Genomic DNA, 15822 nt, shown 5'->3' with positions numbered 1-15822 from the left:
AAAAAAAGACAACCACACAGCAATGCACATTTATTTTGGTTATCTGGGTCAAGCTACGCATTTAAAGCATTGTGTAAATAGTAAAGTACAAACATAGTAGCTGCTATCATAAACCCTCTCAAAAGTGACCTTTTAAATTGTGTTTATTGGGGAGGTTTCCTATATTTGAGGACTTAAAAGTGAAAGCACCTATTCTTCGGCATTGTGTTCTCCCTGAGCTTACACAGCAAGATCTAAGCAAAAAGTATTTGAACCCTTTGTGCTTTCTTTGATTTCTGCACATTTTTTTAAAATTAATTTAAGTCACAATACAATCGTACATTTTGGTGCTGGGCATGGTTCCCATCAGACGATGCTTCTTCTGAGAAGCCATTTCAAAACTAGTGTAAGTTTTTAAAGGGCAGGGCAGCTGGATACGGCTCCTGCAAACTCGTCACACGAATTGAACTCCATGTTGGATGTCACCTGACTCAAATTAGCTCTTGTATTGTCATTGACCAAGGTCATTGACATACATTTTCCACCCGGTACTGTGAGTTTTTTACATGATATGTTCAGTGAAAAGATGAAAATATTACATTCATTTAATTTAATTAACATTATATGCAAATGACTGACTATGACATCTAGGGACTTCTAGGATAGCCAATAGCTACTTTTCTTACTGAAAAGGTAAGAAAGCGACTTAAGTACCATAATATCCAACAATGTAGTCCTGCAGTAGCTCATGCTAAAGTCTAATCTAATAAAATGCTATTGTGACTTTTAAAACAACCTGCCAGCATGCAAGACAGGCACTATTATGTCATGCGGATAAGACCCCTTACTGGGTGACACCGTTCTCTACTCGAACTGGGTTCATATACATGTACGGCACTGTAATCTGTGCGTTTCTGGCATTGATTACGTCAGTGAGTTTGGATAACTGTGCTCGAAAATCCTTGGCCATCTCCTGGATTTCAGGCTCTTGAAATCGTTCCTCAGGGTATGAACCCAGGGCCACCTGAAACACAAAGACAACTTGACTGGTATTTATGTCGTCATTGCTTTGAAAAGGTATGGACCTAAACTTACAAAATCCATGTATTTTAGTGAGAGCACATAGACGAGGCTCACTATCTTCACCGACTCGCCAATGTTTGGGAGCGTCTCCAGATAGGTCTTCATACTCGACTGTCCTTTGACGGTTGGAGGTAGCTTGCGTACACTGGTGCAGCCATTAGGGATGAAGGACTGGTAGTCAAACTGAAATAAACACAACAGGTTTGACACTAAGTCAAGTTCAGCCTATTATATAGTAGATGAATGGAATGTTTACTGTTGCTTCACCTGTCCGGAATTGATGGCGGAATGCTGAGCGGACACAGTGAAGATGACCATGGTGATGAACTTGACCACTTCCTCAACATTTTGGAAGGATTCAGGAAACCCTGTCACAACAAGGTGTCAAGAAAGAGTTCCATCCTAGCCTCCATCCATGCAAATTGTGTTCACACATTGAACACCTGAGGATTTGTTCCCTAAAAAGCATCGAGTGAATATCTCATGGATCCAGCCCTGGAGCTCAGAGTCTTTCACCACCTCAATGTCGGAACGATAGAAGTGTCCCACAACCGCCTTCACAAAGCTGAAAGAGGAAGGATTCATACATCAGCCAACATCAGTCAATTTCTATAGACAATTCAAAGTGGAAGACAACCTATTGATCATGTCCCATAGCTGAAGGCCATCATCTCTGTAGTAGAAGTTGGGGATGGACTCCAGTCCCCGAGCGGCGATGTTCTCCGGAAAGCACAGTTTGCTGTAGGTGAGCTCGGCATGGGACCTTGCCATTGCCTCAAAAGTGCCGTCGAGGCCAATTGTACACTGTGGCACAAACATGGTGTGGAGTCAGACATCAAGTGGAAAATCATGGAAAGGATTGGCGTACAAGCAATCAAACATACCGATACAAAGGGTCCATCGGGTCCAAACAGAATGTCACGGGCCAATGCATTAATATGGAGAATCCAGCGAAAGTGAGGGATCAGGAACTACGGTGAGAAGGAGGAACACCCCTGATATTGTTCCCAATGACATTCTCAACACCCACACTGGAACCAACGTACCTTGTAAATTGGATGAATGACAGGGAAGTTGCGGATAAGGCTCGTAACCCAGACCTCAGAGAGGAAGTGAGTGTCTTTAAAGTGGTGGTTTGCCTGATGATCCATCATATCTGTATTTTTAATGAAGAACTTGGCAAGAAGCCAGTCAGTCTCCGAGTCGCTGGGCAGAAAAATGGGGTTGTCCTCTGAGGGTTGTTGTTGCAACTACAACAACAAAAACAGATTTGTCAAGCCTCCATTTGCAACTTCTCAGTTGAGTCTATGGTACTATTATTATACAGTAAAAATACCTGTATAGCAATGGGCTTCAGTTTCTTCTCAGGATTCAGGTAAAACAGACAGAGACCAGCAGACACTTGGAGACGTACACCATTAAACATCCTCCCAGGTATGCCATTCATTTTCTTCTGGTCATACAGGAATATATTTCCTTTCTGTGTGACAGATCAAAACAATCCTGGAACCTCCACTTCTAACTTCTAAACTATACACAAGCTTTTCCAATGAGTCCACCATACCTGGATTTCATTGTCCAGAGTGCTACCTTCCTCAAGGAATGGTTTAACCATTTCCTCTGTGACTGGGAAATTTGGAGGAAGCGCGGAGCAGCGTTTGATCATATTGGGATTCATTCCGTTTAGAAACTGGTATCCGTAAAAGTCATCTTCATTCCAGTGTTGGGAAACGTATTCTGGAAGAAACACCATTGATTATAATTATATGATTCATGTTATTAATAGGCGGCACGGCGGTCTAGTGGTTAGCGCGCAGACCTCACAGCTAGGAGACCAGGGTTCAATTCCACCCTCGGCCATCTCTGTGTGGAGTTTGTATGTTCTCGTGCATGCGTGGGTTTTCTCCGGGTACTCCGGTTTCCTCCCACATTCCAAAAACATGCTAGGTTAATTGGCGACTCCAAATTGTGAGTGAATGGTTGAATGTGAGTGTGAATGGTTGTTTGTCTATATGTGCCCTGTGATTGGCTGGCCACCAGTCCAGGGTGTACCCCGCCTCTCGCCCAAAGACAGCTAGGATAGGCTCCAGCACCCCCGCGACCCTCGTGAGGAAAAAGCGGTAGAAAATGAATGAATGAAAGTTAGTAATAATTGTCTATTTACATAAATACATTTATTACAAATAATTAGTGATAAATATTCATATTACACTGGTTACGCTGCATGTTATATTGTCCTAGTAAAAGGTGTTGCTTTAACCGAGGTACCCAAAGTGCGGTAGAGGGACCATTTGTGGTCCTCTGTTTTTTTATTGGCCCAACACATTCTAAAAATTTTACAATAAAACTTGAAGAAAAAAATTGTATGTAATGTCGGAAAAAAAATGTAAACATATTTACATTAAATGAAGTCAACCACCCTCACAGCTAGGAGACCAGGGTTCAATTCCACCCTTGGGCATCTCTGTGTGGAGTTTGCATGTTCTCCCCGTGCATGCGTGGGTTTTCTCCGGGTACTCCGGTTTCCTCCCACATTCCAAAAACATGCTAGGTTAATTGGCGACTCCAAATTGTCCAGAGGTATGAATGTGAGTGTGAATGGTTGTTTGTCTATATGTGCCCTGTGATTGGCTGGCGACCAGTCCAGGGTGTACCCCGCCTCTCGCCGGAAGACAGCTGGGATAGGCTCCAGCACCCCCGCGACCCTCGTGAGGAAAAAGCGGTAGAAAATGAATGAATGAATGAATGAAGTCAACCACCTGATAATGTTGTTTTTCTATTCCAGAGGATTTTTTTCATATCGTCAATGTTTTCCCAACTTTCCTCAGATCCGAGCATCCCTTTCATCTTCAGCTCCAAGGCACTGAAGTGAGGAAACAAATGAAAATAAGAAAAGTGAGCAGTCACGATACAATACCATACCAACCAAATGTGATCCTAATGCCAACTAGAGTTTGAGCCCCACCACATCAGGAAGGTCATCTTGGATTGCCCCCTTCTGGCCACGGTCATGCGGACTTCAGCCGGAACATTTAATGTATTGAAATCAGCGTGGAAAGGGAGTCCTTCCTTCATGACGTTCCATCTTAAACCAAACAAAGTACTAAGTCTCTTTTCCGATTTGATGCTTTTGCTGCCAAAAACTCACTTAAACAAGCTCTGTTTAGATGCCAGCTCTTTTTTGCGGTGTTCAATCAACATCGGGTGGTCGTCTTCGAAAACTTTCATGGCTGAGTTGTTCAGAAAACGATAGATAAATATAAATCACATTTTTAAACTCTGTCATGGGCATGTGAACCAGACCTTTTCCTCCTCTCAGCTCCACCGCTTCGTTATTAGTCAGCCATCGGTAACACGGGAAAAGAATGGCCTCTCCCTCTGGGGTGGTCACCACGATTTTGGAGCAGTACCACTCGTTGTCAAAGGAGAAGAAGTAGGGATCTTTCTCGACCTTGACCAGCAGGAGTCTTCCCAGAGACGTACCGGTTTTTACAGTGTAGGTCCCAGTCTAGGACGACACGTATTCTTTTGAATGCATTCCATTTGTATCTGGTTTGCATTAAAATGACACTTCAAAATACTTGTTTTGCAAATCATTTGGCGGCTCGGAGGCAAATGATCCAACATTTACGTTGAACTTATTGAGGACAACTGGCATAGAAATTGAATATACATTTGTGTGAGTTGGATTTAAAAAAAAAAAAAAACATTCTACAGGCTGTTTTCAAAATCACACTTCAAAATACTTGTTTTGCAAATCATTTGGCGGCTCGGAGGCAAATTATCCAAATTTTTAATAACATTTACGTTGACTTTATTGAGGACAATTGGCATAGAAAATGAATATAAATTTGTGTAAGTTAGATTTAAAAAAAAAAAACATTCTACAGACTATTTCAAAATCACACTTCAAAATACTTGTTTTGCAAATCATTTGGCGGCTCGGAGGCAAATGATCCAAATTTTTAATAACATTTACGTTGACCTTATTGAGGACAATTGGCATAGAAAATGAATATAAATTTGTGTAAGTTGGATTTAAAAAAAAAAAAAAACATTCTACAGACTGTTTTCAAAATCACACTTCAAAATACTTGTTTTGCAAATCATTTGGCGGCTCGGAGGCAAATGATCCAAATTTTTAATAACATTTACGTTGACCTTATTGAGGACAACTGGCATAGCAAATGAATATAAATTTGTGTAAGTTGGATTTAAAAAAAAAAAAAAACATTCTACAGACTGAAAAGTCAATTTTCTAAGGTGATTTTTCCCCAAGGAAAAAAAGTTTTATTATAGGAATTAAGCTGTACTGTAATTGTCATAACAGATTATAACATTTCCCACAAGACTAGCAACCTCTCGCTAAACTGAACCCTTTTTCTGTATGTTTTGTTCAACCTTTGCGATATAAAGACAATTAACTTACTTTTCAATATTATGTTAAAAAGCAATCCAATATCTCTCTCCTTAGCTGTGAGAATACAAAAATGATACACACATCATCCATTCTCAAACCCTGCTGGTACGTGGGCTACTGTACATCCAGCAACTGATCTGTAGCTAATATTGAATACAAGCATATTGTTGTGCGGTCCAACTCACTGTGCCACTGACAACGTAAACGCCCCAGCTGTCCAACGCCACTTTCTCGCTCTGGCCTTCTGTTCCCAACAAGGTGATGTAGATGCGGTCCAACGTTCCGGAGCCTACTCTGTCTCCGGTTGTTACATCTACCTTGTACTCGGCCATGGTCACTCAGCGTTCTCAAAACTTCAAGTGTCTTCACTGAAGCCACAGGTACAATGGTTGGGGTGTGTTACCTTCTGAAATGTTGCTGCAAATGAGCTCTGTTGAGTCTTATAAAAAAAGGGGGGATGTAAACACCGCCCACTGCAGAAAACAAAACATGCAGATGTTGCATGTGATAAGCAAATCCAAGTGAAATAAACTAAGTACCAAACCAAACTAGCTGTAGCCCTCAAGGGGGGGAAACCTGTTCTACCTTTGGGCTGCTTGGTTTGTTATGAAGCATTCCATCTGCTCCACGACATGCCGCTACCTTTTTTGACAGGTGACTATGTTTATACTATGGCAAAGACAACCATGGAGACTTATATTTAACTTTATTTATATCGTCACACTGTTTTCTACTTCCTTAGGGTTCAAATACAAATAGGGCAGATCAAGATCTTTGTTCCTTTGTATGATGGCGTTGCTGAGGGTGGACAGCTCTGCTTGAAAATCCTCAATCATCTTTAAAGTGGCAGGCTCACTAAAATGTTGAGGATACTGGCCTAGAGGAACCTGGCAACACACACAAAAAAATGAAATGTTGAATGCTCAACAAAGATCTTTGTGCTCTGCTATTTTTTTACCCTTTTTGAGTCAAACATTGGATTAAACTTACAAAGTCATCATACTTCTTGCCCAGGAACCATGCAAGAGACATTGACAGGGTTCCGATGGATTTGTTGGGCAGAGTCAACAGCAAGTCGTCCATGGTAGCGTTTCCCTTTACGCTTGGAGGAGGCCGATGCAGCAACAGTGGAGCATTAGGGATCCACACTAGATAATTCAGCTACAGGAAACAATTAAACACGCTCTATAGACATTACGTCTCTAAACGTGTTCACCTGGCCCATGTTGACTGAAGCATGGCGAGCCGATGCCGTGAAGATCACCATAGTGACGTACTTTATAAGCTCTTCCACCGTTTGAAAGCTTGAAGGGAAACCTGCATAAAATACACATATCTTCCTTTTACAGCGCAGTGGAAGAGAAACCACTGACTGGGGAGTACAAAACCTGAAGAAATGTTCCCCAGAAATCCATAGTTGAAGATCTCCTCCACCCATTCCTGGAGTTCAGAATCTGCCAACACCTCGCTGTCCGATGGGTAATAATACGACACTACTGCCTTGACAAAGCTGCAGGTGGGAGAGAATTACAGCACACCTTTACCCCCCCACACTCTAAAACAGCCGGTTTTGGGTGCTCATGCAAATGACTGAGGTCCTTTGTGCTTCATGCTGGGTTGTACAGAAGCTCATGTGATGACTAGGTTATTAGTGTTAGTTGTGAGATCATTTCAACCTGCAATAAATGCCTCTTCTAACGCCAACACCTAGTGGCCGATATAGAAGGAGTGACTGAGGTGATCTGTGTATCCAACACTAAGCGTTGAAACTCCAGGCTGCTGCATAACCAGCAGATACCTGTGAATGATGTTCCACAGCCTGAGAGCGTCATCTCTGTAATAAAAATTAGGAACAGCCTCCAGGCCTCTGGCAGCAATGTCTTTGTGAGGGCATAGTGAATGGTAGGTCAGCTGGGCCAGTGCCCTTCTCATTAGCTGCACTTGTCCTTCTGCGGAAAGAGCACTCTAACGACAACATTCAATTAGTGAGGAGAAAAAAATAGATAAACACTAAAGCGTTTCATACATTATCAAGAGCTCTCCCAGGACCGTAAAGACTAGCACGGGCGATTGTGTTAGCATAAAGGGTATTTCGATGGTGGGGTATCAGCAGCTGGAAGACAATAGAGATGGGTTAGCGTCAGACACCATCAAGTCACCCACTGCGACCTTGTTTACCTTGTACAGGGGGTGAATCGTGGGCAAGTTGCGAAGGGTCGCCATGGCGAAAACCTCCGCTATTAAATGAGTGTTGTGCAAATGGCTGACCAGCTGGCTGCTGATGGTGTCAGCGTGTCTCACGTACAGCTTCGCCAGAAGCCAGTCCACCTCAGAATCACTGGGAAGGAAGATAGGATTGTCCTTTGAGGGCGTCTGGCCGAGCTGTGAGAAAGAAAAGGGGTTTAGTTTATGCAGAAGCTCGTATTTGTCTAATACATGCAAGAAATGACATGGAAAACAAGGCAGACCTGAATGGCAATGGGAATTAGTTTCTTCTCAGGAGTCATGTAAAGCAGGCACAGTGCAGCCGTCAGAGGAACACGTTTACCATCCATTATGGTCGTTGGCAAACCCTCCATGATTTTGTAGTCCACAATGAAGATATTTCCCCTCTGTACATGTGCGAAAACAAAACTCAGCAAATTTCTTAAGTTATTCTGATGTTTTTACAGGGAAAAAGTCCCGCTGCAGGAACCTATGCAAACCTTGTGATGCATATACACTGTTAGCATTTATTTACCCATATCTAAATGTAAATTCGGGCTGCATGGTACAGGAGTGGTTAGCGTGAAGGCCTCTCAGCGATGAGACCTGAGTTCAATTCCACCTTCGGCCATCTCTGTGTGGAGTTTGCATGTTCTCCCCGTGCATTGGTGGGTTTTCTCCGGGTACTCCGGTTTCCTCCCACATTCCAAAAACATGCCAAGTTAATTGGCGACTCCAAATTGTCCATAGGTATGAATGTGAGTGTGAATGGTTGTTTGTCTATATGTGCCCTGTGATTGGCTGGCGACCAGTCCAGGGTGTACCCCGCCTCTTGTCTGAAGACAGCTGGGATAGGCTCCAGCACCCCCGCGACCCTTGTGAGGATAAGCGGTAGAAATGTAAATGCATATGTGGCATGATGTAGGGACACTATGGAATTGCCTTGGGACTTTAGCTTCTTAGTGCTATCTTGCTAGGTGCTAGCATGCTAACTTGTCAATGTCGTGGAACCTTGCTTAGCGTCAAGTAGCGCCACATAGTCCGACTCTAACCGAAACTTTTCCGCATAAGAAATTATGCAAATCCAATTAATCCAGAAAGCCAAAAATGTTAAATGTCATTAAATGTTATGACTGGAAACAGGAAAGTGGCGGTGGTTGATCTCACTGCCATATCATGTCTTTGGGACAGCCATGTCTTAAATGAAGGTAAAAGTAACCTAAATGTTAATTTGTACATTTTCATAATTTTTATGCAATTGTTTAATGAATGTAAAAGTATATAAAATGTGTTTTGTGCTAATATTTTCCAACAGTCAGCAACGTAGTAACTTCCGGTTTCCATTTTTTTGTTAGCTAGCTAATTAGATGCCAACTAGAAAAGGACGTTTTGTGATTAAACCGTTAACACAGTTGGACATAACACGAACCAGAATGGACGCAAAGAGGGTAATTTAAGGGGTAAGGTTTTTGACGTTAAAAAAAAAAAAAACACGATAACAGACGCTAACCGATGTTCCGCTGAATAACTGACGTTATGCTAACATGATGTCAGGGTGAGGTCAAGGCTACATAGTTTCCTTCAGATGCAGCGTTCAGGGCCCACATAGACAGCAAGTATGCAAATGTTCCATTGCTGAAATAAACAGCATAATAAGGCCAAAATCCAAACAAAACAGTCTTGACTATTCTACCTCCATCTCTTTAGTCAAAGTGGTTCCATTGTCCAAAAACGGTGACACCATGTCCTCCGTGACCGGGAAGTTGGAGGGCAGCTCGGAGCAGCGTCTGATCACGTACACGTTGACTCCGTTAAGAAACTGGTATGCAAAAAAGTCATCGTTCCTCCACAGCTCTGGCACCATTTCTGGATAGAGTCCATTGATGGGTGTTTTTTTTTTTTTTAAGTATTCTCTAGCATTTTTGTCACAGACAGTACCTGAGAGGGGCGACCTTGGGAACCAGGACACCTTCATCATGGCCTCGAAGCTTTCCCAGTGCTCTGTTGAATACCGAATGCCTTTTTCCGAGAGCTCTTCCTTCCTGCATGGGTAAAAAAAACACACATTCTGTCATTCTATTATTGTTTCTATGAATCCATGCACTCACACATAGTTTTGTCGGTATCCAAACTCAGCAGCCTTTGAGAAAGAGTATCTGGCTTCTGCTGGAATCCGGTTTACATCTTTAATGCTGAAGACGTAGGGCATTCCTTCAGCATACTCATCCCATCTAGAGATGACAGGGAAAGATTCATCAGACTAGAAAAATCAGCCTAATTAACAACCACTACTCACTTGTATGTTAGTTTCTGTTGGACCAATTCCTCTTTTCGGTGCTTCTTGAGTCGTGGGTGCATGTCTTCAAACACCTTTGTAGCTGCAATTAAAAATATACATATGTTTTTATTATTATTAACCACATATACCATGGCTGTTTTTTATTGGCCCATAGCACATTCTAAAATATAATTTCATTTTTTTAAAGGCAAAGATGTAAAAAAAATATATATATATAATATATATATATAATAATATATATATATTTTTTAGTTATAAAATTAGTTATATTGTATGCATATAAAAATGGCATATAATGAGGAAAAGTAAAAACATTTGAGTCGTATCAAGTTGAAATATTAAATAGTTGAGATACTGAGAAAATTATTAAAGTTGCAATTTTTGGACAATTTGGTTGGGGGGGTTATTTATAGAAAAACTGACAATTTGGTATTGCCATAACCTTACAAGAAAAAAAATTAAATAGTTGGGGGAAAAAATTGAACAGCTGTCATTTCATGACTCCAAATATGGAGGAAAAATATCATTTTAGTAGCGTAGAGTTGAAATATTACATTTTTTTGAAAACTAATTCTAATAATATTAAAAACCAAATTAAGTTTACATTTTCTTTTAAACTAGGAACCACAACTTTTAGGTTGGGGAAGTTATATGGGAATGAAATCAAAATATGGGAATAAAGTCATATCGCCACAAGAAAATAATTTTTTTGGTGTGCTATATTTGCTATATTTTGACTTCATTCTTGTAAATTTAATGATACTATTTTCCATTTTTGCTTTTAGTTTTCTAGTCAAGTGATATCTCTAAAGGTGACCTGGCAGCTGATTTAAGGTCAGACTCACCTCTGCCTCCTCTCAGCATCACAAGTTCTCCCCTGGACAGCCATTTGTAGCAGGGGAAGAAAACATCATCCTTCTCAGGCGTCCTCACTAAGATAGTGGCACAAAACCAATCCTGGTCTTTGAACTCGTGGAATGGATCTTTCTCCACTTTGAGTAGGAGGAGGCATCCTAAAGTAAAAGCCGTCGTCACTGAGAATGTCCCCACCTGCGTTTGAAAGCGTGATAAAATATGAAAAGTCCGAATCAATCGAGAAGAAAACTGCAATTGGTCAACATACCTTCCCAGTGTCATTACCCAAGCCGGCACCGGTTAGCTGTGTGCGCCCAGACTGGCCCTCGGTGCCCACCAGAGTAACAAAGAGGTTATCGAAGGTACCGGCATGCAGCATGGTGCCTGTTGTCACCGACAGCGTGTACTCGGCCATCTCGCCAACACGATTGCTCCAGCAAAAAAATAAACAGATGGTAAGAGAGAAGATGCCTTTTAAGTGAAAAAGCAGGTCCAACCCACTTTGGCAGCCCATCAGCAGTCACAGGTGTGTGCCATTGCCTACTTAAACACTTTGGTGTGTGAAAATCATTGACAAAAAAGATTAGATTTACAGATGATTTCTACTAAATAAATACAGTTGTTATGAATGAACTGCATGCTAATAGTCAGTAACTGCAGTGTGCAAGGCGTACGTTTATTTGTTGTTGCATTGTTTGCATATGGGGCCGCACGGTGCAACGAGTGGCAAGCATGTAGGCCACACAATCAGGAGATCGGCAAGACCTCCGTTCAATTCTCCAATGTGGAGTTTGCATGTTCTCCCTGGGCGTGCGTGGGTTCTCTGTAGTTTCCTCCCACATTCAAAAAAAATGCATGTTAGGTTAATTGCCGACTCCAAATTGTCCATAGGGATGAATGCCATAGGCTGGCGCCCACCCCAGTGTGTACCCCGCCTCTCAGCAAAAGACTGGGATAGGCTCCAGCATACCCCTATGACCCTAGTGAGGATAAGCGACATAGAAAGTGCAGTCTTCGAGCAAGAGGCGGGGTTCACCCTGGACTGGTGGCCAGCCAATCACAGGGCACATATAGACAAACAACCATTCACACTCACATTCATACCTATGGACAATTATGAGTCGCCAATTAACCTAGCATGTTTTTGGAATGTGGGAGGAAACCGTAGTACCCGGAGAAAACCCACGCATGCACGGGGAGAACATGCAAACTCCACACAGAGATGGCCGAGGCCGAATTGAAATCGGGTCTCCTAGCTGTGTGGCCTTCACGCTAACCACTCGTCCGCCGTGCCAAAATGGTTGGCTTTCCAAATGGTTTTTAGAAAATTATTAATTTTCATGACAATACATGGTTTGGTTAAAAATGTATGCCGCCCTCGGTGGAAACGGTTTGGACACTTTGTGGTTTCACAAAGTGAAAGTGGATGTTATTGCTGAGGACAACCATCACCACATAAACAAAAACTACAATTTAAATTTTTATTATTTTATTTTTTTTGTTGATGCTGAATAATAATAACAGGCGTTAGCAATATTAAGGCAACAGTGTATTATGAGAAATTGTTTTTAACATTCATCACACATCACAGTATTCCATTTAGCTGACTTGTGTTGCATGTGTGGCCATGCTTGTGGAGTGTATTACAACATAACTTTCTATTGTTGGAGACAGCATTGCAGGTTCGGTGATATTGTACAATTTCCCATTAATGGCTTGTGATCAGTCTGGTCCCCACTCCCCAGGGGTGTGGTCAAGTGCTGAAATGGCGCAGGGTGCGACGCAGAGAGAAGCCCTCCTGCTCGGGACACATGGCGGGAAGGGGCACGGGCTCGGTCCTGTGCTCCGCCGTGTTGTACTGGCACTTCTTTAGGTGGTCTGACATGCTGGGGAGGTTGGCGAAGCCCCATTTCAGCACCGGGCTGAAAGCGGTGCTGAACCTCCACACCTGCGACCAAACAAAAACGCTCACTATTAGGCTTGCTCACATAGCCAATTAGTTTGATTTTGTAGCACAAATACTCAACAGCAAAGAGGAAGTGGTTTATGGTGGTATTTTGTACTGGTTATGTTGTGGTGTATAGTTGAGATATTTGAGCTGTCACAAAAGCAAACATTTGTGTCAAATGACAGTTATGCTTGAAATGTATTATTTCACAAAAAGCGTTTTTTTCCCTCTTTTAGTCGGGAGCTGATATTTTCCTGAAATTTACTCTTCTACCGCTGATTACTAAAAAACAGAAAAAGGTAGAAACAAACTATTTTGGGATGAAAGCTTATCAAATTTTCTGTGTGCCTTAAAAAAATGGCTGGCACTAAAGGGGTTGCATGAGTTAAAGATCGTTTTTATGTAGTAATGTTAACAGGGTTTCACTTATTTTTACACTTGTGTGACAAAGCCCTCCTACTTACTTTGTGTTTAATCTGCCATGATACTGTCCTGTGTCCACTGGAACACTGCCTCCGTTCCCACTGCAGCTCCACGATGCCTCTGGTCTGGAGGAGACTGGCGCAAACGTCCCTCATTGTCCGTGATACCAAAGACAGCTGGCACAGACTGAAGCTGTCCAAGAAGCCGGCTATGTGCCACAGTATCTCATTGGGTAATCCGCTGAACTGGTCAGACTGGGAATCGCCTGTGGGTTTTAAAGCAGGGCATGGCTGGACGCCAAAGGACCTGAGGTGCCTGTCGTGGACCACCTTGGCCTCTGGACAAGAGGGGTAAAACCTCCGCTGGGAGAAGGTGCAACCGTAAAAAGCGAGGGGGCACCGGTGCTCCATCCATCCATTCAAACCAGCGTGAATATCACCATGGACGTTTGTGAAATGCGAGGAGAACTCATCGCGACGGAAAGGCTGAGCACAGACAAAGGGGAACATGTGCTGGTAGCGGCCGTTATTCTGGAGGTAGTAGTTATGCGGGACCGCCTCGACCTCCTGGGCTTCCAAAACGAGACCAAGGCGGAGGGTGCGGAAGGGGCTGGGATAGGAGAGCTGGGGGGCGGCGTGGTCGCAGGCAGACGCAGAGGCCATGTCGCCGACCATCGTGTTGGTCACCAGGACGGCTGCCGGGAAAGAGAAGGTCTGCGTGCCGAAGTTGATGCGTCCGCCCTCGACGCGGATGGTATCTGAGATCCTCCTACATTCTCTGGACTCTTCCAGGCAGAAGATGAGCGCTGCAGTGATGAGATCCATTTCTCCGATTCCCATAGGGTCATCACCCTGTTCCAGATCTGAGGTGTCCACATTTTTGTCCTCCATCTTGGCTTGCGATCGGCACAGAGACTTGTCTTGGCCCCTAAAACTTTGACAGCTCTGCAGCATCCACTCAGGCTTATGGTTTTGTCGGACCAGCCCCCTTTCTTGGAGCACCACATGCCCAGCCCTCTGTGCCAAACCCTTGCTGATGTGCACGGGAGGTACCATTTCATCCCGAGCGGCAACTATCTCTAAGCAGTCATTAGTTAGTGAATTATTTGGATAGGGTTCTTCTTGAGACCCATTTGTGCTCAGTCCACGCTGCACAAGGCGGCCCAGTCTACTCGCCTGGAGAGCCGCCTCTGCTCTCGTGCCTTCAGTGCCGCTATTAGGATTGCTCGCACTGTTGACCAACTCCAAAGTGGTGGCTAAGCTCCTCGCCGTATCCAAGGTGGCCTCGTACAGTTTGGTGAAGTGCTGCTCGTTCAGTCCATTAATTCCATTGGCGATCCTCTCTCTTGCAGACGCCGCTTTTGTCGGATGCGAGGATGAAGACTCAGATGGGAACTCGATAAAAGCTTCCGGGACAGTCGGCTCTGTTACCTTGGCAACCTTACTCGCCGGACTCAGCGACTCCCTTTCGACAGTGGGTGCAACGGCAATCAACTTGAGGGACTCCAGAAGGGTCCGCTGGTCCTGGAGAGCGAGTGCCATGTCCAGCTGCTCAACCTCCTCTACGCCGCGACTCAAGCTCTCATACGAGGAGTAGTCCATGCAGCTAACGGGCCACCTGTTCCACTCCATGGTGCAGCACACCACCCCGGCAGGACACACTTCCAGGTGTGCATACATTTGTTGGCGAACCAGAGTGGCAGGGCAGCCATAGGCTCTATTAAGGCAGGGGACCCTCAAAAGGGGGCACAGGAGGTGGTGCTCCTCGGCTTTGCAGGCGTGAAAGACGGCACCACACACCAGTGGACAGGTGATCAGATCACAGGAGACGCCTGACTGAGGTCTGGCCATGCATCTCTGGTTAACACAACTCATACAGTGGGCATGGTTGCCATCCATCTTCACAGTTCTTTACTGACAAACACAAGAACAAAACACATTTGTTAGCCTGCGTACCGCCAGTGGCACGCGCCCCACAGATTGATAAGGTAGTCTTAGGTTGTGGGAATGGCGACTGACATTTGACTTCTGACTCAGCATTTTTCTTATAATGAAGAAATGCTGTCTACAATGCTGTCAAGTGCAAAGGTAACAATGCTACTCCACGCACAAAGGAATACATTGATTTCAATAACAGATCAACTTTTAATGATTAAACGAACATAAGGTGCGGCAGTTTGTTTTGCTTCGTCCAACAAACATCAGTTCATAGGTCGACTTTGTTACTTGTGTCGTTCTCAGAACACATTTTAAAATGGCAAACGGTTGTCATGTTTTCAGTTTGTAACGTTAGGCAGAGTCATTACTACTCAGCTGTGTAGCTAACGCTGGCTAACAACAACTAGCATTGTCGGAAGTTTACGTGTCCCTCCATGCTAAAGTTAGCATTAAAACGTTTCGTTAACAAAACAGGTATCCTCTCACCTTTCGCCGTTCAGTGACATGTGTAGACGCATTTAATGAATCTAACGGTGGGTGACTCTCCAGGCAAATAGTGAATGACAAGTAAGTGACGCTACAGTTCCTTTTCGCCAAACCGAGGCGGGTCACGTGACCGACGAAGTTACACCAGTTAGCTAACAAGACGCTAGAGCAGTGGAAATTGGTCTTT

General features: G+C 43.6%; 3 protein-coding genes and 1 long non-coding RNA gene across 4 annotated transcripts in view; 1 reads left to right on the top strand and 3 right to left on the bottom strand.

Moving 5' to 3' along the window:
* LOC131107322 (uncharacterized) overlaps window positions 1-7562 on the top strand; it is a 32339-nt gene extending 24777 nt beyond the window's left edge. Inside the window, exons 3-4 of the long non-coding RNA XR_009120239.1 lie at window positions 5741-5862; window positions 6832-7562. This is a non-coding gene — a long non-coding RNA (uncharacterized LOC131107322). The remainder of the gene's footprint in view (window positions 1-5740; window positions 5863-6831) is intronic.
* Window positions 22-5856, bottom strand: LOC131107320 (hydroperoxide isomerase ALOXE3-like). The gene is made up of 14 exons (XM_058057227.1): window positions 5668-5856; window positions 4366-4570; window positions 4211-4292; window positions 4028-4147; window positions 3822-3925; window positions 2627-2799; window positions 2399-2542; window positions 2109-2312; window positions 1947-2033; window positions 1700-1866; window positions 1506-1627; window positions 1330-1430; window positions 1075-1245; window positions 22-1003 (listed from the first exon to the last, which is right to left on the bottom strand). Exons 1-14 carry the CDS (start codon window positions 5812-5814, stop codon window positions 824-826), a joined length of 2007 nt encoding a protein of 668 aa, XP_057913210.1. The 5' UTR covers window positions 5815-5856; the 3' UTR covers window positions 22-823.
* LOC131107319 (arachidonate 12-lipoxygenase, 12R-type-like) lies at window positions 6180-11353 on the bottom strand. Its single transcript, XM_058057226.1, has 14 exons — window positions 11110-11353; window positions 10832-11036; window positions 9984-10065; window positions 9796-9918; window positions 9626-9729; window positions 9381-9553; window positions 7951-8094; window positions 7661-7864; window positions 7509-7595; window positions 7281-7447; window positions 6871-6992; window positions 6699-6799; window positions 6473-6643; window positions 6180-6369 (listed from the first exon to the last, which is right to left on the bottom strand). The coding sequence occupies exons 1-14, from the start codon at window positions 11254-11256 to the stop codon at window positions 6193-6195; spliced, it is 2007 nt and encodes a 668-aa protein (XP_057913209.1). The 5' UTR covers window positions 11257-11353; the 3' UTR covers window positions 6180-6192.
* Window positions 11354-12351: 998 nt separating this feature from the next.
* fbxo30b (F-box protein 30b) lies at window positions 12352-15804 on the bottom strand. Its single transcript, XM_058057180.1, has 3 exons — window positions 15636-15804; window positions 13254-15125; window positions 12352-12789 (listed from the first exon to the last, which is right to left on the bottom strand). The coding sequence occupies exons 2-3, from the start codon at window positions 15108-15110 to the stop codon at window positions 12595-12597; spliced, it is 2052 nt and encodes a 683-aa protein (XP_057913163.1). The 5' UTR covers window positions 15111-15125; window positions 15636-15804; the 3' UTR covers window positions 12352-12594.
* Window positions 15805-15822: the final 18 nt, after the last annotated feature.

The sequence above is a fragment of the Doryrhamphus excisus genome, chromosome 19, assembly GCF_030265055.1.
Source record: "Doryrhamphus excisus isolate RoL2022-K1 chromosome 19, RoL_Dexc_1.0, whole genome shotgun sequence".
In the NCBI taxonomy this organism is placed as follows: domain Eukaryota; kingdom Metazoa; phylum Chordata; class Actinopteri; order Syngnathiformes; family Syngnathidae; genus Doryrhamphus; species Doryrhamphus excisus.
Note: the sequence above shows the minus strand (reverse complement) of the source record. Positions and strands in the feature narration are given on the sequence as shown.